Below are 25938 nucleotides of genomic sequence, written 5' to 3'. Positions count from 1 at the left end.
ATGAAAGGCTATAATGTAAAGTAAACTGTATGACTACTTCTTACAGAAGGCCATTTTAGAATGCTTGTTAAAGTTATACACTTACACGAATAATATAGTGCAAAGTTCATACAGTAGCGCGGCACATGAGTTATCGTTCTATTAGACTTCTGCTTTTGCTCTAAGTCTGTCGTCTGTCAACAAGATGATTATCTTGGCGTTGAACAGGACCCTAAGGATAGCAAGTGCAGATGAAATATGAAGGTTCAAATGGCAGTTATGCGCATAATATAACTAGAGGGTGTAGTTACTCCGTAGTGCATCCGCATAGTGATTTAAGAACTGTGCGGTTTCCCTCTTCGATGAAATTATACTATGTAGCGGTCTGAGCTGGGAGCCCTCTTGTTTTGCTTTTTTTTTTAAATCATAAACGCCTTTGGCAGCAGTGTAACCTTGACTTTCCCCACGGGGAAGGCTACAAACGTAATACAGGACTCATATCATGAAGCTGTTGGGCAGCCACAGGATTCTCACAGTATGAAACAGGGAAAAGTAGAGAGAAATGAACGATTCCTTCACTTTATTTTCAGTGAACGAAGAGAGAAAAAGAAAAATAGAATGTTCGATTAATATTTATTCTGTAATATTGTTTGAGATAAAAAAATATAAAATAATTTTATGATTTGAAGATGTATCGGAACGTATTTTTGATAGTATTGGTAAGGTTAGTATTTATTTATTATGTTACGTAGTTGGCAGCAGTGTAGTGTCGCGACCCAGCGGGGCAGTTCGTGACGGAGTTGAATTGCTTTCTGTTTTTCAACTTTTATCACTCAAAGAGCTTCTTTTAGTGACTTATTTATTCCAAACAAATATTAAGTATCGACTACGATCGATTTAAATTAAAATCGTACCGCGATAATGCGCTGTGATCAGTGATTTTGTTTTAAGTGACGTGATTTGGTTCTAATGGCGGTCCATTACGGTGCTTCTGTATGTTTATGTGAAATGTCTGAAAATTAAACGCGAGGATTTCACTGTAATGCCTGTAATTGTCGGTCAGTATGTTAACCTTCTTTACTGTAAAACCGAATTTAATAACATATCATTATATTTTCCTTTATAAGTGATTTGGAGCTGTTGTTTGTTGGAATACATGAATTGTTGGAGACATTGAAGTGGATCTTTGGAATATGTCGCTGTTTCTAGGCCAACGTTGGTCAATAGCGGGCGGAGCGTCGCCTGTTGACATTTTCGCGAGCAATAGACGTGCGTAGCGATGTCGCAAGTGGGGTAACTAGGTCACTTCCACAGCGGGCACGCGCAATGACGTCACAGCCTCCCCTAGCTACACCCCTATAGCATTTACTTGGGGCATTGTAGTCTCGGCCCAGCTTTATTAGGGCATGTATATTACATATCAATCGTTAACCATACCTTATAGATACGTAACATATATAACAATTTACATTTTCCGTGTTTTGTTGTTCCTGTGTTTACTATTTGCGAATTGCATAAGTAAATAATTATTTCATTTTTGTACGTTTAATTTCGATCTATGCATGTGTAAAAAGTGAAATGACTCTTTACCAGGCGCCTAACTCGTTCGTCGATTTCGAAAGTAGTGGAAATTCGTTCCTTGTTCTAAATAAATTGGGTCAGTGGTTAAATTATATAAAATATCGTTATACATTTTTAATTAAAACCAACTTTATACATAAATAGTTTTTACCACTAGTCATTTATTCATGTTGTTATCAATTTTGCACTTAATGTAGTGTTCACTTATGTCAATAGAAAAATGAAATAGAAATTAGAATAAAATCTAGTTCCCTTACAACACTCCTCTGGGCTGTTTCAATGTTTATTAAATACTGGCAGTGCCCATGACTTTATTCATGTAGAATTTAACAAAAAAATATATTTAGATTTTTTTTTCATTTAACAGTTTTTCTAAAATAAAAGTGGCCTTAGTTACACATTCCATCAGCTACCTGCCAGTATAAGTTCCATAAAGATCTGTCCAGCCATTTTAGAGATTAACCAGAACAGGCAGACAGGCAGACATAAATATTGAAAAAAATGTGATTTTTGTGTTTCTAAATATACACTATTTTTGTAGTAAAACGCTGTAATTTTAATATTACAAACACACACTCCAATTTTATTAATTTGTATAGATGTAATATAAAATTCTTTATACATATATAAACACATGTATGTTTGTACATATATATATATATATAAAAAGAAGGCCTGGTATTAGAATGGCTGTAAAATTTTTTAATGGAATCAGGCGTCACATTGCGGAAGTCCATCCTAAATAAGAAAGGACCAATATCTAGCCACTTCCGCACATGCAGTGGTTGTCGCGCATGAAAGTGCACCGCCCGCCAGCCCGCTCGTAAATGTGCATGTGACAGACAATGCCAACTACACAACTGCCACCGTAAATTCACTCAACACGTGTTTCACCCCTCCACGGGGCATCTTCAGGAGTTGTTACACCGTTTAGTGCTAAACACCGAGTCTTATTTTCTTATTTTGGCTGTAAAAAATTTACAGCCAAAATAAGAAAGGACCAATATCTAGCCACTTCCGTACATGCCATGGTAGTTGTGCAACAAAGTGCACAACCCGCCAGCCCTCTGATAAATGCATATGCGGCAAACAATGCGAATTACACAATTGCCACCGTTAAATCACTCAACACGTGTTTTACTCCTCCACAGAGCATCTTCAGGAGTTATGTTACACTGATTAGCGCCAAACACAGAGTCCAGTGTCAGAGTTCACAAATAGCAGGCGGTGCACTTTGTTGCATGACTACCACTGCTTTTACGGAAGTGACTAAATATTGGTCCTTTTCTTACTTAGGGTGGACTTCTGCAAAATAATGCCTGATTCCATTAAATATTGAAGTTATCATTATTTGGCCTCACAATTCATGTGTTTAAGAATCCATTTTTCAATGAGAACTGCAAGTGGCCTGTACGGAAAGTGCAGCAAGGGTTGTATATGCAGCACATAGCATGGAACGTATTAAGATGGTTCCTGAGCTGAATGTGCATAGAACAATTAACAACAAACTAAGTGGGTTTTGACATTTTATGGTAATTGTATTATCACTTTACCTGATCGGCCATTAATCAACTTTTGATCTTTTAGATTTGGTTATGGTGACAATTAGCAAGCAGAAAGCATTTCGCATTCTTTATTTAGATAATCTGTCTTTTTCTCTAAGCATTAGCTTTTAAAAATGAATGACAAGTATAGTGTCGGTGAATTTTATCTCGACAACCTGTCAGATTGTCTGAACTGCAACACAGCAAGCAGTACTGATGATGAATATTAAACAACTTATTCAACAAATATTATGAAATGGATCATTGTATATTCTACGTAAATATTAAATTGAAAACAATTGTAATAGATAAAATAATATTGCTTAACATTAATGTGATTAAAGTAAAGTATTTTATTAAATTTGATCTGTAGAAAAGTGTGTATATTCCTGCATGTCAGAGTAAGCCAAAACCGAACTGGTGTTTCGGATGATCTGTAGCTGAGTGGGCGGTGATAAGGACTACTGGTCGGTAAATATTAACAAATTGGAACAATAACAAAAAAAAATTCATTTACAAATATATTTAACGTAAACATACACTGAAATATAGCAATATGCCATTTGGCTGTACATGCTTGGTAAATTTATTAAATTTGTGAAGAAAAATTTATCACCTTATTTGGCAGTGTTATAAAATTGTATATAGTAATTTATTAATGAATGAGACACTTTATAAAGTCTAATAGCAAGTATAGTAAGTACTATTCAACATACAAAATGAAACCTGTTTTAATTTTGTAAGGAAGAAATAATACCATAAATATTTATTACATATCTATCTGATGTGTATATAACCCACATAAACTTAGTTATCTAATGTGAATAGAGCCCACAACAAACTCAGCCAGCTCTTTGATGTGAGAAGAGCCCACAGCAAACTCGGCTAGTTATCTGAGTTGAGTGGAGCTCATAACAAACTTAGTTATTTAATGTGAGTAGAGCCTACAACAAACTAAGCCAGCTTGTTTCTGGTTACAAAAAAGGTATATGTTTTTCCAATTTATTTATTGGCAGAGTTACATTGTTCTTGTTTTTAAATTGTTTACTTTGTTTAATTTTCCTATTAAAAAGTAGTATTTTCGTGACCCTGGAACCATTCTTCGATCTTTACATGGTTTGCTATGAAAATCTTAATTCACTTTGAGTCGTTTCAATTTGTGTCGTTTTTTTTGGAACGTAACTACGAGGCAAAGTGAGGTATTGGTGTAGATGTTTGTTAAAAAGACTAGATGACCATGACTAGATACAGTCCCTGTCACCAAACGCAGTCGGAGCAGGACGTTAGAGAGTCAGCAGCTCATGTAAGGCATTGCCTCTTTTGCTTGTCGACACTCTTCATGGCTAGCCATTCCTCACTGTGATGACTCCCAGTATGCTCCACTACTAGAGATCTGGCAGTACCCATTGGTAGTGGATGAAGAGCTTCAGGCCGTAAACGACCATGCTGGAACTCCTTCCGGTCAGCTTATCTTCAGCGTTGGTGCTTCTAGAGTTGCTAATATATAAAAATTTTTTAGTAAAACATTCCACAAGATATGTAGTGCATTCAGAACTAAATTATTTATTTTGCAATGCTGTGTTATCAATGAATGTAACAATGCATTTAATTGAAATGTTTATATTGTATTGTATTATTGTCAGGGTGTGTATTGGTATGCGTTTAAAAATAATAAACTTTTAATTCACTGATTGTAGATACAGTCATATACAATACATTCACACCAGGTACATTCCAACATCTCACCGTTCGGAGATTAAGACATGTAATTGTGTTTCCGGAGGTTGCTATGATAGTAAAACAAGTTGTGTACACTGCATACTGTGTCATTGTCATTAGATCTTTTCTGATCTCGCCGCATCAAGGGTTCCTTTTACCTGTATGTTATTTCTCGATTTATATATATATATATATATATATATATATATATATATATATATATCTTACATACAGACAAGGTTTCAGACAAAGGACAGCATCGTCCTCTGCGTACTACAATACAAAACTGCGATTGCCAACTCTTAAGCGTGGCTATTATGGTATATCCCCCCATAGATATCTTGGGGGAGGCATATGCCCTGCAGTATATATATGTAGTTTATCTTGTATAATCTGTAGTTTTCGCGGTATACTGAGCATATTGCAGCCAAGTACGGGACAGACTTTAAACGCTTCCATCTACATGTGTTTCTAGAATAAAATTTTCCATAATCTGTTGATTTAAAAAAAACCGCGAATTTTGTAGGTGTTATTTGTTTGATTAACATCTGTAGCAAGTATTCTTATTTGAATTTGATAATTCGTATAATTAAATAGTTTTGGTGAATTAGAAAAAATTCAAACAAGTTAGATGATGCCTCCAATAGGGGAACCTTCCGCGGGTCAGGAGGTAGGCTTCGGTCGCCGGGAAATTAATTGGAGCGGCGCATTCAGGGGAAACTGGGCCGCCACTTCACTACGCGGCGGGGGGGGGGGGGGTAGTGGGAGGGTGATGATGACGTTGCCCCGAGCGATTTCTGCGTGGACAGGAGATAGAGAGCATATAAGTGTGTTATTATATCATGTCTTAATGTTTATTACGTAGTGAAGTTGGTAGTACATATAGTGGGAGGTCGGATATATACCCTGCATTACATTTTAAACTAAGCGAACTATAAAAATCTTATTTGTTTATTTTGTTACCGGAGAAGCGATCTGCAAAGCCTTTTTTGTTTGTCCGCACGCCGCTGCGATCGCAGATTGTTTCGATAAATATACATATATATGTACACATGTATATATATATATATATATATATGTATTACATTGTGTATATATATCATTGTAGTTAGTAGTAAAGTTATATTATATCATAAAAGATCATTACAATCGATTATAAAATTAAAATTAATGTTTACGTTAGGTTCGTACAGCGACATCTACCGACGATGTGCAACAAACTTTTAGGAATTTAATTTTTTTTTATGATTGCATCAACAAAATTTTTTTCTTAAAAAGTCATTAGTATGTTAATTTTAGGTGTTTATCTTTTTCATTTTCTTTAAGATATGTATTCATTTGACATAGTATTACATTACCCGGCGATATATGTTGCATATTTACCTTTGGAAAGAGACAATCGGCTAATTTCGGTTTGGTAGTGTGTTATCTCTGTCGCACGAAATACAACGATTGACAAAATATAACATAGGTAGTGTGGGACAGAGATAGTGCTCTACGAAGCCGAGTACTGTAAGTTATATTAAAAATGTATAAAAGACGTACATACATTGTATGACGAGGATTTGCATAAACTAATCGCACGAGGCTTGACGAAAGAGGTTTTAGTGTGGTCGGTATTGATGGCGCGACGTGTGCGCAGGGCGCGCGGGGGTGCGGTGATGCGGGCGGCGGGGCGGCGCCGCTGATGAGCCGGCTGCTGTGCTGCCTGCGCGCGCGCCGCCACGACATGGGCGCCGCGCTCTCGCAGCCGCACGTATGTACCGCACGCACACACCCACACATGCACACCATATTGGTGCAATCAAAAACTAAGGTGAATTTTCCATCGGAAACCTTAAGTCGGTAGGAACTGTCTATAACATTTGTCATTCGTTTCCCTGTCAAAAGTTGTAATATCATCTGTCTCAGGCCAAACCACTGTTTTGTGTCTTAAACGCGTCAAGTCTGGATTGTTCTACGTCATACTGCATCGGTTCTTCGCGGCTGCCGTGCGACTTCTATTCAGCAAACTCAAAAGCCCAATGCTGGGTTGCCGTATTGACACGATTTAGAAAATAAAAACAGAATCAAAGGTCTTGATGTCTTTACTGGAAATATATTATTTCGACAGTTTCTAAGACTGAAATATGCATTGACAAAAACGCGTTTGTACAGATTATAAATAAATTCACTTTACTCTTTGATCACAGATGTATATCACAATACATATACGTGGACACACACGACATACGATACACCGACACATACACCATCATCATGCTATAGGAGGTACACTGCTGTACATCTGTAGATATCCAACATCAATCTAAAACTGCCAGGATGCAGCATTTTCCATCATCCAATATCAATCTAAAACTGCCAGGATGCAGGATTTTCCATCATCCATTATCTATCAATCCAAAACTGCCAGGATGCAGCATTTTCCATTATCCAACATCAATCCAAAACTGCCAGGATGCAGCATTTTCCATCATCCGACATCAATCCAAAACTGTCAGGATGCAGCATTTTCCATCATCCAACATCAATCCAAAACTGGCAGGATGCAGCATTTTCCATCATCCGACATCAATCCAAAACTACCAGGATGCAGCATTTTCCATCATCCGACATCAATCCAAAACTGGCAGGATGCAGCATTTTCCATCATCCGACATCAATCCAAAACTGCCAGGATGCAGCATTTTCCATCATCCGACATCAATCCAAAACTGCCAGGATGCAGCATTTTCCATCATCCGACATCAATCCAAAACTGCCAGGATGCAGCATTTTCCATCATCCGACATCAATCCAAAACTACCAGGATGCAGCATTTTCCATCATCCGACATCAATCCAAAACTGCCAGGATGCAGCATTTTCCATCATCCGACATCAATCCAAAACTGCCAGGATGCAGCATTTTCCATCATCCGACATCAATCCAAAACTGCCAGGATGCAGCATTTTCCATCATCCGACATCAATCCAAAACTGGCAGGATGCAGCATTTTCCATCATCCGACATCAATCCAAAACTACCAGGATGCAGCATTTTCCATCATCCAACATCAATCCAAAACTGCCAGGATGCAGCATTTTCCATCATCCGACATCAATCCAAAACTGCCAGGATGCAGCATTTTCCATCATCCGACATCAATCCAAAACTGGCAGGATGCAGCATTTTCCATCATCCGACATCAATCCAAAACTGCCAGGATGCAGCATTTTCCATCATCCGACATCAATCCAAAACTGGCAGGATGCAGCATTTTCCATTATCCAACATCAATCCAAAACTGTCAGGATGCAGCATTTTCCATCATCCGACATCAATCCAAAACTGTCAGGATGCAGCATTTTCCATCATCCAACATCAATCCAAAACTGCCAGGATGCAGCATTTTCCATCATCCGACATCAATCCAAAACTGTCAGGATGCAGCATTTTCCATCATCCGACATCAATCCAAAACTGGCAGGATGCAGCATTTTCCATCATCCGACATCAATCCAAAACTGCCAGGATGCAGCATTTTCCATCATCCGACATCAATCCAAAACTACCAGGATGCAGCATTTTCCATCATCCAACATCAATCCAAAACTGCCAGGATGCAGCATTTTCCATCATCCAACATCAATCCAAAACTGCCAGGATGCAGCATTTTCCAGCTAGCTCAGTATAATAAACGTAAAATTGTAAAACCCTGGAGAGAAATTGAAGGAAGAGAGGCCATGTGATGGAAGAAACGGAAATTTGCAATGTAAATAAAAGCCCCGTCCACCCATGATAAATGGTGAAAGAGACGCCTCAAAAACGGGGCCAGAGAAAAGAAAAATCTCAAGTCTCCGTTTGCCAGTCCGTGGGTAAACCAAGGGTCATCAGCCATAAACCTCCAACATCCCCTTCCATATATTTCCAATAGCGTCGGTTGGAAACAGTATCCCACTTTTTTGGAAAATCTCGACAAGTTCCTATGCCCATCTTGTGGGTATACTTACACTCTAGAAGCTCAAAACCCCAGTGTCCAGTAATTTCATCACACACGTAAACTTACACCGAAATACAAGCAGACACAAGAAGAAGAACACACACAGACACAGAAAAAGACACACAGAATACTACAGTTAACTCTTGCAAATATACGTACATGAATTTAGGAAGATTTTGGATCCAGGGTCCTTATATCCAGTCATTATGTTAACATACGTGGTATATCTATGACCGGCAGTAGACATTATATGACTTGAATCAGTATTTTACAAATAATTTTGTGACATGCCACCTTCTTTTAAGTCCCCTGCAAAGCTATGCCTCCACCAAAGATCAGCACCAAGACCGCTCCTGCGCTGACAGTATCCAGCTACTTCTATACATCGGTGATGCTTCTTAGACCACCTTAGACCTTCTAGAATTCTTCCCCCCCCCCAATGTAACATTCATAAAAAAAATTTATATTAGAGCGAAGGGTCTAAATTCGTCCCGAGTTCACCTTCGAATTGGCGTGGGCCCCACGCTGGGAAATACTGGCATAAATGTTGATAACTATATATATAGGCACTCTGCACAATTTACACAAAGGAGCACCCACATATATGTACATGAAGAATAGAGAATAAAATAGACAAATATTTTATGATATATACGTTTGATCACCGTCGAAGTAAGTTGACAGATTGTCCGCTCACATTTAAGGCTTCGCAGGAGGCCGAGGGCTGCGACGGCGTCGCGGAGCCGGTCGCACCGCCCACCATGGCCGATGTGATACGGTTAGTATATTTACCCCTTCCCATGATCACATTGACGCAGCCTGGATGAAGTGTAATTTACCCATGCTTGATCTTAGCTTCTCAGAGTGGATACTGATCACCAGGTGACCCAGATTTTGGCGCTGTGGGCCTCCCTTGGTTGCTCAACCAAACAGTGGTCCACGGATATTTTTGCACCTGATCACTCCAGAGAGAATTGTCCTGAACTAAGAAATATGATTTCCATTAGAATGATGGAAAGAAAGGGGTTCAGAACCATAATCACAGCAGCGAAGCCATTGTGCAGTGGATCTAATCTACATGGCTTCTTAGTTCAGTCAAGCAGGGATCCCATTGCACACCTTCCGGAGATCAATATGTCCTCTAAGAAGCCAAGCATTTGTACGAATCCGTCAATAATGACTGATAGAGCCGAGGTTTTGTGGCTGGCCGGCACAACCTTGGGCAGAGCTGAACGAAGTTGATGTCCATGGGGTGTCCTTGCTCCTGGTCACTCCTGAAAACGTTTATTGTGATGTCCAGTAAGACGATGATCAAATCTAAGGAAGCAGTAAATGCGAAAAAGCAATATGTCACAACTGTTCAGATTCCGCGGTTACGAGAGAGCAGGGGGTGCATTGCCTAAAACGTCTTTTATAGAAGCGAAGCTTATAGCCTACCTAGTGTGTCAGCTCGGGCTATTGTATACTGAAGTATCACTGGATCAGAGGCTGTCAAACTCTTGGCTTAGGTAGAAGCTTCACGGAGTAATAAGGCACAAGAACCCCCTAGAAGGGATAATACTCGTTTAACATTCACACAAGCGTGCCCGGGTGCACTGAATCTCGATTTGCCAGTGGCTGGCTAACATCACCCTGTGCAGTGATTGAGGATGGATGAAAGGTGATTAGAGTGGAAGGGGAAAAATAGAGTAGCAAGATAGATATTGTGACGAATGAAAGAAGAGAATAGAAATAAAAAAATATTAATAAAAATAAAGTCCCTGTCCCCAACCAGATAGGGGTGGAAGGAGAAGTAAAAACATCACCCTGTATATAACATGAATATAAATAAAATATTATTGCCATTTGCGTTGGAAGCGATAGAAGAAAAAAATATATCGATAAAATATCTTTACTCTTATTTCGGTATTTAGAGTATCTACGGTGATAGATTTCGCGGTGATGAAACTGATGTACTGTGATATCTGATGCCAGGGAGCGGAAGAAGAAGGCCGGTGGTGCAGCGCTGGGCACACTGCGACGCCGTCTGGTAGCAGCCGCGCGACGACCCCGTGACCCGCGCCCAGACAGAGGTAACACTTGAATACCAGCCAGGGGTAGGTACCTAAACCCAAAAACACTTGGATATATCTAATATATAAAATTCTCGTGTCACGGTGTTCGAACTTGAACTCTGAAACGGCTTGACTGATTTTTACCAAATTTAATATGCGTATTCAGTAGGTCTGAGAATCGGCTACTATCTATTTTCTATACCCCTAAGTGATAAAGGTTGTTCACACTTAAAAAAAAAAAATTAATTTTTTTAACGAAATTTTTTGTTTTTATGTTCTTATGATACAGCATACATAGAACCATAAATTTTCACCCCTCTACGATCAACCCTTATTTTTTATTTGTAAATTAAAATATCAATTTTTTTTTGCAAAACCACGTTTGCGGGATCAGCTAGTATGTATATATATATATCTAGCCGAGTACACATAGTAACTCAAGAGGAGGTATGTAATTATTAGAAATTTATCAGGTGGCGTTACCTGTGACCTTCCAGTTCTGAGGGTCTAGGTTGTTAAAAGGTTCCTCTATTATAGAAACCAGCTGTGAATGGTTCAACGTACTATCTCACATATCAGGTCTTGTAGTACAGGAGTATTTTGTATTTAGTATAATTTTGTGTTCCGAAGTACAGTGTACCATCACACTGTATGTCAATATATAAGTAAGAAAAGGACCAATATTTAGCCAGAAAACTCTGTGTTCGGCACTATTCGGTGTAACATAATTCCTGAAGATGCCCCGTGGAGGGGTGAAACGCGTGTTGAGTAATTTGGCGGTGGCGGTTGTGTGATCCGCATTGTTTGCCGCATACGCATTTATCAGCGGGCTGGCGGGCGGTGCACTTTGTTGCACGACTACCACTGCATGTGCGGAAGTGGCTAAATATTTGTCCTTTTCTTACTTAAGATGGACTTCCGCAAGGTAACGCCTGATTCCATTAAATGTCAATATATAAGGTTGACGGTGTCTAAGCAATAGGACCTTGAGGTGTGCTTGGAACTGTGAGGACTATAACTGACCTGGAAATCCGAAGTAGTTGAAGCTTTAGCGCTGAGTGAAGAGGAGGGGGTAGAAAATTTGTTTAGATCAAAAACTTGAAGAGTTGTGGTTTGAAGTGGAAAATTATTCTTGAACCTCTGACCGGCTATCACCAGATCAGCGTTCTGAGCTGGTGGTAGCTTGCTTACAATGATACAAAAATTGTACGAGTCAAATGTATCCATCCATAAACATGCCGATAGATGCCCATTGCAAGGCATAGCCCTACCTCGAATATCTCCACTATAACCAGTCTTGCACTGCCCACATCTAACTTTTTGCTTGACCATGCCGTCTGTCCAATTAGAGAAATGTCCACTTGAACAAATTTTGGTAATTTGACGGCACAGGATGCGAGCATGCACGCTTCATCCGGTCGGTGGTGAGCTCGTGGCGGCTTGCGGAGGTGTTTGTGCTGTGCGAGCAGCTGGAGGCTGGCGCAGCGCTTCGGGACCTCGCCACGCAGGCGGAGCTGGCGCGGGAGCCTGCAGCTGCGCTGCACGCAGACCTGGCTGCCATCCATCGAGACAGGTACCTCGTTAAAGATATTAAGGAAACCCACTATCAGAGACGTACTAGTAGACGTCCTAGGCTGAACTTGCCGATCCATGACCAAGTCCAGAATAGAACTTAAAGATCCTGGAGTCTATATTTATATACGTAATCTCTGCGATTCAGCGGTAAACACTTGTACGATATGAAATCGCGTAATGAAATTACCGCGTTATAGAGGGTACTGTATATTTTATGGTTAAAACTGTATTTCCAACCTCCAGGTGGCTGTGCGACGTGGAGCTGGTGGGTGCAGGGTGGTCGTTGGCGGCGCACCGCGCGATCCTGGCGGCCAGATGCTCCTACTTCCGCGATTTGCTACAGCGATACCCCAGGTGTGTGATACATCTTGACTTTTCGAAAGTTTTTAGAAGTGTATTTAAAAATTTTTTTTTTTGGTTTGATGAAAATGGAGGAAATTCTAACCTTTTGGACTTGTCCTAGTTGGAAATGTAGATAGCTAAGGAATTGTTTGGAATGTTTGCACGGGGCAGTGTGTACACCGAGTTTGTCCACAGCGCGTGTCGTGTACCGCTAGAAGGCGCTGGTGCTTCGCTGTGCCGCGAGGAGTTGGAGCTGTGTGTGGCAGCGCTTTACGCCGGGCCGTCCGCCTGCGCTCGTCGCTTGCTGTGCGACCTCTGTTCCAGTGAGTACCGCACACATGACACCCCCTCTCCCCCTTTTCTGGAAGAAGAGTAAAAGAGATTGTGAAGAACGGAAGAGTAGAGTGATAAGAAAATACTAACCTAAAAAAAATATTGAGATCTGTCCTGAATGTAATAGGGGGTACAGGAGTCCTTCCAATAATACTATAGCTTCATCACCAAATTCCTCTTCCACATGTAGAAGTAGATGTAATAACAGGGGAGCTGAATCCAACTGTAATTTCTATCAAGTTATTATACACCCCAGGAATACACCAAGGAAGGAGTCCCCCCTGCACCAACTCTCAAGGGGGACGGATCTCAGCATACATGGTGTGGCATCAGCGACTCTGTCTTATCCATTTTTATAACTTGTTCTTATCATCATGTCAGCTAATAGACTGACCTCACTGCAAGGCATATGCCTCCATTATAGACAGACAGGCATCTAGCGACTTCCAGCTTGACTATGTTATCGGTCCATCTAAGGGGGGGGGGGGGAATTAGGCATACTCCAGTTACAGAACTGTTCCTACTGCTTACTAGAGTTGTGGGATCTCCGAGTAACTTCAATACCCTTCTGCACGTCTACCCCCCACCTACTTCCCTAACAATACCTCAAATATATCCTCTACCCCACCACAATCATTCAACCTCCACATGGGACTGCCTTTCTACTTTTTATAGACCCATCACTGGGCCCACAGACAGCCATCCCATCTTTATGCCCACTTACTTTACAATTGTATACACTTCTAACAATAGTGTCAAGTAAATTATTTTTGTAACTCGCTGATTGATGTATATGAAAACATATATATATATATATATATATATATATATATATATATATATATATATATATATATATATATTTCAACTTTCATTAGTAAAGAGAAGTGGAGGGTCCAGATTAGTGAAGTAAACTTTAACCCCACAAAAATCCGTTTATAATCGACACTGTTCCTTCTTTTCGCAGAGTGGGAGCGCGGTCCGAAGCTGGAGCCGGACTTGGACATCATCAGCGGCGAAGGCACAGCGCGTGAGTATTTACACACACAATCATATATATACATAGAGAGAGAGAAAGAGTCTTAGAGATCTGCAGAAGGACGAAGGGCTACGGTGTAGCTCGAAGAATTGCTCGTCTGAAATAACAGTGGGTGGAGCACATCGTGAGGTACTTAAGTTGCTACCATGAGCTGGTACTCGTGGCGTGGATGGTCCCCCATCAGGTAGACCGACGACATAGTCAAGGTAACGAGAAACCTTTGGTCGTCGTGCTGATCTCGAAGAAGATAAAATTGAAGAAGTTTGCTCTTGACACTCCAAATATCCACGCCCAGTGTACATGCCTGTGTGAGAGTACCATATTGAAGCGTATATTTGTGTGTGTGTGCACAGCTCGGGGCGCGTGCGCGTGCAGCGGGCGTGCCCGGGCAGAGGGTCGCGCGCTGCGTCGGCTGGCGGACGCCCTCGGCTTCGCGCCAGACGCGCTGCACCGCGACATCAAGTACCTGCTCGACTCTGGTACGTACCTGTTTAAGAAAAGGATCAATATTTAGCCACTTCCGCACATGCAGTGGTAGTCGTGCAACAAAGTACACCGCCCGCCAGCCCGCTGAACAAAGCCTCTGTGTTTGGCACTAATCGGTGTAACATAACTCCTGAAGATGCCCCGTGGAGGGGTGAAACACGTGTTGAGTGATTTGGTGGTGGCGGTTGTGTGATTCGCATTGTTTGCCGCATACCCATTTATCAGCGGGCTGGCGGGCGGTGCATTTCATTGCACGACTACCACTGCCTGTGCGAAAGTGGCTAAATATTGGTCCTTTTCTTACTTAGGATGGACTTCCGCGAGGTAACGTCTGATTCCATTAAATACGTACCTGTTTGTACACTCTGTATTATTTAGAATATATTGTAGTATATTGTATTTAAATAGAGGGTGTTGCAGGTGAACAGGCGGACAGTCGGCTGGTGTTTCGATTGGAAGGCGGCGGTTCGGCGTACGGATTTCGAGCTGCGCTGGAGCTGCCTTGTCACCGTGTGCTCCTGGCAGCTCGCTCGCGCTTCTTCAGGTCAGCTGAGCTGCTATTACTGCCTACCCATACACTTTAGGCCTCTGTTCCAAAGAAACCTGAGGCCTTTTGTCCAAACTCACCTTAGTCCTCTTATCCAAACTTACCTTAGGCCTCTTATCCAAACTCATCTTAGACCTCTTGTTCAAACTCACCTTGGGTCTCTTGTCCAAATTCATCTTAGACCTCTTGACTCAACTCACCTTGGGTCTCTTGTTTAAACTCATCTTGGGTCTCTTGTCCAAACTCACCTTGGGTCTCTTGTCCAAATTCATTTTAGACACCTTGATTAAACTCACCTTAGGCCTCTTGACCAAACTCAGTTTAGGCCTCTTATCCAAACTCTTTTTGAGTCTCTTGTTCAAACTCACCTTGGGTCTTTTGGCCAAACTCACCTTGGGTCTCTTGACCAAATTCGCCTTAAGCCTCTTTTCCAAACTCACCTTGGGTCTCTCTCTCCCAGAGGGGGGGGGGGGATTCCCTTTGCTACCTTAAAATAGTTCTTAGGCGAGAAGTCCCCTGCCACATTTTGTTCATGTAATGGATTTCTTAGTCACAATCTCTGGCAACATTTGTTAGTAGTTTATGATATATGTATATATATTGTATGTTTAATTAATATATATGGACATTGCCAATGAGTGTGTAAATTGATGTGTGTCTTAATAAATAATAATGATGTTCTAACGCTCCAGTCAGTTGCAGTCATATTTTAATATAGAAGTCTTTAGTTTTAAATTTTGAGTTGTGATATTTGGTTGTGTACGCAGGAGCGTGCTGGCTCGCGGCGGGGCTGGCGGGTGCTGCGGGGGCGCGCCGGGGGGCGTAGGCGGCGCGGGGGGCGTCTCGTCCGGGGGCGCCGTGTGTGCTGACGAGCGCGTGCTGCCGCGACGCTTTGCTAGAGCTCTCCTGCACGCCGCCTACACCGATCAGGTGAAACACTTTTACACCACTGTCTGCTGAGTCTACACTGTGATATATGAGTATATCCGCCCAAGTCCATGTCATGGTACAGTACAGTATCTGTGCAAGAGTTCCAAAAGACAACATGATCCCTTAGCTTTTTAGATCCTGAACCTCGCGGATAAACGTCTTTGAACCTTTGCACTGTATTATTGGATAGTAGAGAGAACTTGTTTATCGGCTTGGTGTGAGTTAGGTACAGGATGTTTCTTTATATCAGGAGGTTCTCCATTAAGCAACAATAAACTCCAGAAGAGCACCATCTTCTTAGTCGAACACATGCTCACGTACACCTCCTTTAGGGCATACGCTACATCCATCAGGTTCTTGTGGATGCATAATACCTTGCACTGAAAGAAATAATTTGCCCTGAAAACCATGGTACCAGTACATACAATGGTGGTCTTGAGTCTAAGTTTAGTTCTTAAATCTGTTTATATTCAGCAGTCTATCTGGTCTTGTATCCAGCAGTTATTCCGCTCTTTACCCAGCAGACTATCTGATCTCCATCCAAAAGTCTATCTGGACTCTATCTAGCTGAAAATCTGGCATGAATCCAGCACTGTTCTTTACTGGTACTGGTGGCACTGTTCTTTCTGTACTAGTATCTATCCAACGGTTTATTCTGCCACTATCAAACACAATATACTGATGATGATGATGATGGGTGAAGGGTGAAGGTACCATTGAATAGAAACTGGAGAGAGGTTAGATAAAATATTACTGGATAAAGACTAGAAACTGTTGTATCTTGACCAGCTGTCCAGTTTTTTCGGTCTGTTTTCTATCTCTCTCTCTCTCCCTCTCGTCTCTCTCTCTCTCTCCCTCTCGTCTCTCTCTATCTCTCTCCTTTCTAATACGCAGTACAAAGGCGGCAATTTCGGTGGTACTATATCAAAAGAAATTTAATTACAACTATTGTGTTTCAATTTGAAAGTATATATATACTTAGTCTTGCCATAAATATTGTTATAAAGAAAAGCACGATTTTTTTTTATACGTAACATTTATTCCTTTCATAGTGAGTTAGTTTAATACATCAATATATAACTATTAAAAATATACAATGTTTATTCGAAGTGGTCTCCATTGGCTGCAATACAGTCTTTTAAACGTTGAGGCCAGTTATCAATAGCAGCACGAACTCTTTCTAGAGGAAAATTCTTCACTGCCAACCGAATGGATCGTTTTAGGGACTCCAAATTATCATGGCGTTTAGAGCAAGCCTTACTCTCTAAAACTGACCATAAATCATAATCCAATGGATTTAGGTCAGGACTTGACGACGGCCAGTTTTCAGTGCTGATAAAGTCCGGAACGTTAGTTTTCAACCAAGATTGGGTGGATCGAGCTCTATGACCCGGTGCCGAGTCTTGTTGAAAGCACCATTCTTTGTTATTGAACATGGTGTTAGTTAAAGGCTTAACTACCGTCTCAAGAATGGTATTTTGATAAACTTGTGCCGACGTTTTAATACCTTTTTCACAAAAATATGGCTCAGTCACCCCTTCATAGCTAACACCCCACCAAACCATCACTGAAGTGGGATAATGCCCACGTTGTACTCTGTTTACTAATTGCGAAGCTTCTTTAGAGCTTCCAGCATAAATACGGTCATTTTGTTTATTAAAATACTGCTCAATTGTAAAAATTTTCTCATCCGTAAACAAAATTTTTTTGTGACCTCCCTTTGCGTACCGCTTAAGTAGTTGTTTGGATTTTACCACCCTATTCTTCTTTAAATTATCAGTTAAGAAGTGACCAGTACGTCTCTTATAGGCTGCAAGTCCTAAGTCATCTTTTAATATACGCGACATGGTTCTAGGAGCTATCTTCATCTCCCGAGATAAAATCTTTTGCTTACGGACAGGATTTCTTCGAATTCTTTCCCTAACTGCTTTAATCACCTTTTTCACACGAACGGTACGTGGACGGCCAGATCTTTTTCTGTCACAAACAGAGGAGGTATCATTGTACCTATCAATAGCCCGGTAAACAAACATTTGACTAATACCAAGCGGGTGGAGGGTTTTAAAAATTGCACTTTTCTCCATACCTACTTTATGTAAGGCAATCACAGCGATTCGGTTCTCTTTATCACCCCACTCCATTTTAATATAACAAAATATTTAACAATATAATGGCGCGAAAATAAGAAAACACATCAAGCAATCATATAAAAATGACAGATTCCAAATTCAAACGTAATATTTTCTTTTTTTGAATAGTAACAGTATTTATGGCCAGACTAAGTATATATAGCTAAAAACTTTGAACAACATTTTCGGACTGTTCCAATAAGAGTAATCTTCTCACAGGTGGACCTGAGTCTGGTCGGCAGGGGGTCCTCCTCACCCGCCTCCACTGCCTCCGGTGGCACCACGGGCACTGTGAGTATACTTGTAATGTTTCTTCTTATGTACGAACACTCTTCAATATTTTGATTTGACGTGGTTTCATCTTTCTGCAATGTCGTACAAAGTAAATTTTTAACATCTTGTCATCTGTACAGGAATACACAACAGTACCATTATATATATGGTAACTTTTAATGTAATTTTAACATATACATCCTGATATATTATATCTTCTGTGATAAGATCTTTACAATTTCGATAAGAAATTTTCTTAGCCAAAATAATTTTGAAAATTATATTGACTGGGATGCAAAAATGTTCTCGGGCACCCATGTCTCAAAAGTTTCAGACGTGTATAATAACTTTTATGGGCCCCGAAAAGTATCCCAACGGTGGGGCATGTACTGAGTACGTTGTGTTCCAGGCGTGGACCGGCACGAGAGGCTCTCCGCGGCCTGCCACCGCCGCAGCGCTCGACGACGCCTTCCAGCTGTATGAGATAGCTCGGTGAGTGTTAACATTGTGCCCAAAAGCTAATATCCTAAATGTATTTTTTTTCTTAACATACTATATTTAAAATATATCATAGTCTGTATTGTCAAAGGAGCTATAGTACGAGGGTTATATATCTGGTAATGGTTTTGAAGAATAATAAACAGTGGCCAAAAGCCGGTATCAGATTCTTTATTAAACTGGATTAAATTTTTTATTGTACCAACCCAACAAGTCAATTAGCAGACCAAATAGCTTAAGGCTTCCAGGCTTAAGATTCTGCTGGTGGACAGACGAGCTAGTTAAGATCATCCGGAGATGATGGATGCAAGTTCATCAGTCCTGTTGGAAGTCTTAAGGAGTCAAGTGTCCACAAGTGGACAACCTATGCTCGATATGATGATGATGGTGTGACGGTGTGCGTGTACAGGTTCCTGGAGATGCCGATCGTGGTGCAGGGCTGCGAGGATGCGATCGTGGAGGCGCTGTCCGCGGAGACGCTGCCGCACGTGCTGCGCTGGGCCTCCGCCTCCCACGCCAGCCAGTGGGTGCACCGGTGAGTGAAATGCTCATACAAACACCACCACAAACACCCGTTAATCATTTGTGGCTTACTACTACTCCGCTAGCTCAGTGACCCAAAGTGGGTCTTGGCCTCCGAAGCGAGAGACTTCCACTTTCCTCTATCTTGCGCCATCGTCTGCCATTGGCTGACATTCAATTCGCGCAAGTCTGCCTCAACGCGATCGATCCAGCGATACCTGGGTCCACCCACTGGTCTTCGACCCCTCGGTTTTTCCAGGTACGCTTATTTGGCGACCTTATTTACTGTTCTGTTACTTCAAGTACGCGGTTTGAAATCTGCACAGCTAGCTTCGAGTCTTCATATTTAAGTATCCTGTAGATGTAACACATGAAGCCATATCTCTAGGTCGTCGTATGGCCTCCCCCCCCTCCCCTAAAGGTATCAATGGGGGGTATATTATAATCTCATACGCATGGCAGGCGGGTTGACGAACGCAATGTGGTGTTATGATACGTAAAGTATAGGACGCTGCTGCCCATCGTTTGGAAATTATGTAAGAAAACTTGAACCAAAATGAATGATATGCACATGTAAAAGAACTTATTAAATAATAATAGAATGTAAGACAAGACTCTGATGTATTAAAAAGTCTAATCTAAACAAACCTGTGATATTATAAGAAAAGGATAGAAAATGTAAGAATAAAATAAATATTAGAAATAAAATTGTACCTAGCCACCTAAGAGTAAAAAAGATGAGGAAAGGAAGGCGATAAAAGAACAAAAAAAAATTGCAAGATATTGTGAAGGATAAAAGGAAAGAATAAAAGAAATTGAGAAGAATGAGAGTGAGTGTAGAATAAAGATAAAACCCTGAAAAAATTATTTGTAAATAAAATCCTTGACCCAAACAAAATAGGGGTACGAGAGGCTCCCAATAGCGGGGACTATAAAAAAATTATGTAAGATATCACGGGAATCGAATCCACCACCTGCGATGCCAAGTTTCATACCCTCACCTTCGGGATACCATTTCTATCGCCACTTTTTTTACCACATTAGGTATATAACGTTGTGCTCTCTATGCATTAATAGAAGTGCGTGAATAAGACGGTTTCAACATCAAGGAACAGCTTGAGCTGATCTGAGCGTGTAACTTTGAGCAGTGTATGAGAAGGTGGAATGATGATACGTGTGTCGGCAGGCAGGCGATGCGGTACCTCCGCGACGAGTTCCCCAGCATCATGGCGCACGCGGCGTCAGCCCGGCTGCCGCGCGCTGCACTGGCTGACGCCCTCGCGTCGCCCTTTCTGCAAGCCAGCGAGGCGCAGGCGCTGAGGGCGCTGCTGCGGTGGGCCGAGCGCGCTGCCCTCGCCAAGACAACGCCCCCGCACGACCAGCGAGGTGCGTTACACTCCTTACCTTCCCCCATGAACAAAGGCAGTACAGGTTTTATAATTTTTTTTTATGGTCCCCGCTGTTGGCGACCTCTCGTTCCCCTATCTCGTGTGGGACAGAGACTTTTTATTTCTAGTAATTTATTCATATTTTTAATTATTATCATTCTTCTCCTTCATGTATCATATTATCTGTCGTACTGTTTCTTTCATTCTACAATTTTCCCAGTCTTTCTCTTTCATTCCATTAGCTATACATTCATCCTCAACCACTACATTATAGGTTTCCTTACTATTTTATTTTGCAACATTATTTATTGTTCAAATATTTAACACGTATTTTCTTTATAATTATCATCTTATATTATACTGTTTATTGCACTATTTTTGGTAGTACTATATTCCTTTTATTTCTATATGTTAGTGTTCGTTTTATTTTTACCTATTGCATTTATTACCACCTTCCCGCAGTAGCTGAGGAAGCATTCTCTTTCCCATTCGTCTTGCATGATGGCCGAGATATTCATTTCCTCTATCTTTTTGCCCATCCGACATTCGGAATCTGCGCGCAGTCTTCCGAACGCCGGACAGTGGGCCACAAGGTGGACCACGGTCTGGCCCACGCCCGGTTCACAGAAGCACGAGGGGTCCTTCTAGAGCTTGAACCTGTGAAGGTACTCAGAGAACCCCCCGTGACCCGTGAAGAGCTGGGCCAAGACCGTATCCATCTCGACACTGCGGAGCACGCGATAGGCTGAGACGGCGTCCGGGAAAAATATCCTCGTCACTGAAGCCGTCGTTCCTTCCACACTTCCTGTTCCATTCGTCGAGCGACTCCAGTCTCAGTTGTCGCTTGACGAAGCTTCTGTAATATGGACGTATACTATTCGAGTGTAGTTCCGTAACTGCCTACTAAACTGTAAATACATGAAACACCCTCAATATTCATGCTAGGCACTCTTCTTCCACCTGCTGTAAGTTTCCGACTATAGCTTTGTTTTAGCTTCGTATCGCTGATGAGATGTCGGAAAAAGGCTTTCATCACTTTCTTGACATCCTTTCTTAAATACTGCAGTCAGGTAATTTTTAGACAGTTCAACAAAGAATAGGGTATCAAGTAGAGAAACAATAATGAAAATGATGGACAATAGTGCCTGAATAACTTAGCCTTGAGTTGCCTAATTACATGTTTTTGATGTCGCGCCGTCAGCCCCGACTGGCTCGATTGTATAATTCCTCCTTAGTTCCCGATGGTCTCAATTATAGATTTTACTATTGAGTTTTAATAGAATCAACATTTTGATACATGTTTATATACATTATATCGTATGTCTTAACTTTAGAAAGTGTTTAGCAAAGTCTATTTGATAGAATAATTATTTGTTTCATATCTTCACAGCTCAACATTCAATTGTCTCTCTGGAATATATAAAATATTACATTTTAATGTCAGAAAAATGTTGAAAAAACAAGCAAAAAATCATAACTTGATCGCATTTACAAATAAATTTATAAATATGTTTATGTAGATAATGGTAGGTTGTTCTGCAAGGTCTAGGAAGACGAAAACACAATTTTTGTTATATCTATTTATTTATATTTTGGAGTATATATTTCGCGCATACAGAGTGATTTAAAAGAGAGCAAAACGTCGGTAAATCAGCACTGTATCTATGTGGCTTACCGACTAGCGCCATCTAGTAGATTAACTACTACTACTACTACTCCGCTAGCTCAGTGACCCAAAGTGGGTCTTGGCCTCCGAAGCGAGAGACTTCCACTTTCCTCTATCTTGCGTCATCGTCTGCCATTGGCTGACATTCAATTCGCGCAAGTCTGCCTCAACGCGATCGATCCAGCGATACCTGGGTCTACCCACTGGTCTTCGACCCCTCGGTTTTTCCAGGTACGCTACCTTCACGCTCCGATACGATCCCATTCGCTCCAAGTGACCAAGCCACCGAATTCGTTGAGCTTTTTATTCGCCAATGATATTTGGCTGTGCTACTAAAGTCTCAATTTCGGCATTCTTTCGGAGCCTCCAAGATCCGTCTTGATTTCTCGCTGGTGCCAAGATCTTCCGCATGATTTTGCGTTCCGTCACTAGCAGTTTTTGTTCTTCTTTCAAAGTTAGCGTCCAAGCTTCACAGCCATATATCAATATTGGTCGTATTACAAAAATATAATTTATTAAATACATACAAGTTTATTGAATATATGTGTAACGTGTACTTACTGTGTGTGCGCAGAGCCGAACGTGATATGGCACACGGCGCACTCGGTGTCGCGGCGCGGGGCGCGGCGGCGCGACGCGGGCGAGGCGGCGCTCAGGGAGGCGCTCGCCGCGCTGCTGCCGCTCGTCAGGCTCGAGCACCTGCCGCCAGACTGCGACCTGCTGCACCAGGTCACGCACGCACACAGGCACACAGACGAAAACACATACACAGAGAGAAAGAGACAGACACACACCACACACATGAACACAAACACAGACAGTAAGGGGTAGACCCATAGAGCGATAACATAACACACCGAGACAGATACACATATAAACACAAACAGAAAGAGATAGATCCTAAGAGCGAGATAGATACACACCACACACATGAACACAAACACAAACAAAAAGAAATAGATCCTAAGAGCGAGATAGATACACACCAATGAACACCACATGAACCAGTGGCGTAGCTAGAACGGTGGCGAGCGAGGTGGCCGCACCAGGCACCACAAGCAGTGGGAGCACCAAAGTGGAAAATAATTTTTTTGAATTTTTTTTGAATGATGAATAATGAAATGTTAAAAGAAAAATGAAAACCATAATTTAAAGTAAATAACATAAAAAGTATATCGAATTTTACTATTTTTGTGCTAAAAAAGTTGTTAATCAATATGAACATTAAAAAAGTTAACGGTTACAAATTATAATATACACAGTGTTAAGGCCTTTCATTCGCAAAACACATAAAGTGTTTTTTTAAAGGACCCTAAATCACCAAAAAAAAACACATATCTGTGTTTCAAACTAGTCGACACTATTGATTTTGAAAATGTTATTAATGACTTTGCAGGCCAAATAGCGAGGAATGTTCGTTTTTAAATGTTCCCTATAAATTTTATTAAGATTTAATGTTATTTTTTTATATATTTATTATTATTTAGAACCAAAAAAAAATTACATATTAACTACATTCTGTTCTGAATTTTGAAATTATTTAGATTGTTTGGGGGGGGGGGCACCAAGCCCCAATCTGCCCCAGGCCCCAAATACCATAGCTACGCCACTGACATGAACACAAACACAGACAGTAAGGTAACGACCATCAGAGCAAGACAAATATCACACACGTGGATAAAAACACACAACACAGAAAGAACAGGAGGTAAAGAGAAGGAAAAATATATAAATAGAGAGACAGACAGATACGCACAGCTGTAGGCACACACATACACAGAGAGATAAACTAGCTGCATGCACACACGCGTGAACTCTGTAAAAGATAAAAGGATAAAGGACCCACAGAGCGATACCGATACATACCAACTTGAACACATAATATACAGAGACACGATACTCATATAAACACAAACGGAAAGAGATAGATCCTAAGAGCGAGATAGATACACACCTCACACGTGGATGCATATACAGAGTTTACTTTACTTTATTGGAGATAAACAGTAACAAAAGGCAGTAAGAAAGTACAAACTTAGAAATATAAAATTAGTTACAATTGTTACCTTATAACTATCTCACTGAGAACATATAATGATTTATAGTCAAACAATGACAAAACAAATAAAACATTACTAAACAGGGATCAAAGATGCTGCAATAATTACGAGTCACAGCAAGCCGTCACGTTCCAATGAGATTTAAATTGCATTGTGTGTACTCAATGATATCGAACGAAATTGTCTTTTAAAAGATACGAGAGAGCACGAGAATATATCAATATCACTAATATATGAATTGCAGAGAGAGATAAACACAAGCTACACATATGAACATAAGCACAAACATTGAGACAACGACCATTCGAACAAGACAAATATCACACACATGGATAAAAACACACAACACAGAAAGAACAGGAGGGAAAGAGAAGGAGAAATATATAGAAAGAGAGACAGACAGATACGCACAGCCATAGGCACACACATACACAGAGAGAGAAACTAGCTGCATGCACACACACATGAACTCTGTAAGAGATAGTCAAATGAAAAAGGCACATACACATACAGTACAGTATATATCAAAGTTCCCCAAACTTTTTTGTGTCGTCGACCCCTTGCCATGTTATTCCGTGTTGGGTAGACCCCCTACTTACCTGATATTGATTTCCTGTAAATTTCTAACTGTAGTGAAGTTTAGTGTTAAAAACTTAAAGTAAAAACACATTTTAATTTATACATTTATTAATTGAATTTAAATTAAAACAATTTTGTAAGGTTTAATCTTAAATCTCGGCCCAATGACCCCCAAATTTTTTTTTCGCTGACGTAGACCCCTTGCCGGTTCTCATAGACCCCTAGGGGTCGATGTAGACCACTTTGGGAATCACTGGTATATATGATACATCTTAGTCCATAAGGTTTCAAACTTAAATGTTACCGTCCCGTTACAAAAGAAAATCCAACATCCTCTTTTACTGAATATATAATAAGTCAAACAAATGTTTTAACCTTTGTTTCTGCCATGAATTCCTTTAGATCAGGGCTTCTTAAACTTTTGTCATTCACGACCCCATTTATGATTGCGAGTTTCTTGACGACCCCATACAAATATAAAAGATAAATAAATTTAAATTTTTAAATGATTTATTTATTAGATAACAATATACATATGAAAATATATAGTTTTAGAATTCATTTTGAAACACAAAAATCTAAAATTAAAAATTGCACAAAAAATTATAAAATTGTATCTATATTAGTTTAAATCCTTCAACAAATGCGCGTGTCTAGACGCTGCAAGTCCACTGTATTCCACCAGCTCTAGTGATGTTATAAAATGGTATAT

At 40.6% G+C, this 25938-nt stretch overlaps 1 protein-coding gene and 1 long non-coding RNA gene across 2 annotated transcripts in view; both read left to right on the top strand.

The window, feature by feature from the left end:
- The first annotated feature begins 748 nt into the window (after nucleotides 1–748).
- LOC137927293 (BTB/POZ domain-containing protein 7) overlaps nucleotides 749–25938 on the top strand; it is a 37290-nt gene continuing 12100 nt past the window's right edge. The window contains exons 1-14 of the mRNA XM_068771077.1: nucleotides 749–1037; nucleotides 6466–6579; nucleotides 9519–9583; nucleotides 10780–10877; nucleotides 12252–12432; nucleotides 12678–12788; nucleotides 12972–13099; nucleotides 14077–14139; nucleotides 16008–16111; nucleotides 18460–18531; nucleotides 18923–19005; nucleotides 19421–19546; nucleotides 20720–20919; nucleotides 23162–23316. Of these exons, the coding sequence (XP_068627178.1) occupies nucleotides 6511–6579; nucleotides 9519–9583; nucleotides 10780–10877; nucleotides 12252–12432; nucleotides 12678–12788; nucleotides 12972–13099; nucleotides 14077–14139; nucleotides 16008–16111; nucleotides 18460–18531; nucleotides 18923–19005; nucleotides 19421–19546; nucleotides 20720–20919; nucleotides 23162–23316 (1455 nt within the window). The 5' untranslated portion in view covers nucleotides 749–1037; nucleotides 6466–6510. The remainder of the gene's footprint in view (nucleotides 1038–6465; nucleotides 6580–9518; nucleotides 9584–10779; nucleotides 10878–12251; nucleotides 12433–12677; nucleotides 12789–12971; nucleotides 13100–14076; nucleotides 14140–16007; nucleotides 16112–18459; nucleotides 18532–18922; nucleotides 19006–19420; nucleotides 19547–20719; nucleotides 20920–23161; nucleotides 23317–25938) is intronic.
- Nucleotides 14512–15980, top strand: LOC137927331 (uncharacterized). The gene is made up of 3 exons (XR_011107752.1): nucleotides 14512–14627; nucleotides 15055–15178; nucleotides 15949–15980. It is a non-coding gene; the product is annotated as an uncharacterized lncRNA (long non-coding RNA).

Source organism: Battus philenor, unplaced genomic scaffold, assembly GCF_028537555.1.
Source record: "Battus philenor isolate CCGP_79_NKW_IND1 unplaced genomic scaffold, ilBatPhil1.0.hap1 SCAF_30, whole genome shotgun sequence".
Lineage (NCBI taxonomy): Eukaryota > Metazoa > Arthropoda > Insecta > Lepidoptera > Papilionidae > Battus > Battus philenor.
The sequence above is the reverse complement of the archived record's forward strand: the minus strand, read 5'-3'. Positions and strand labels throughout refer to the sequence as shown.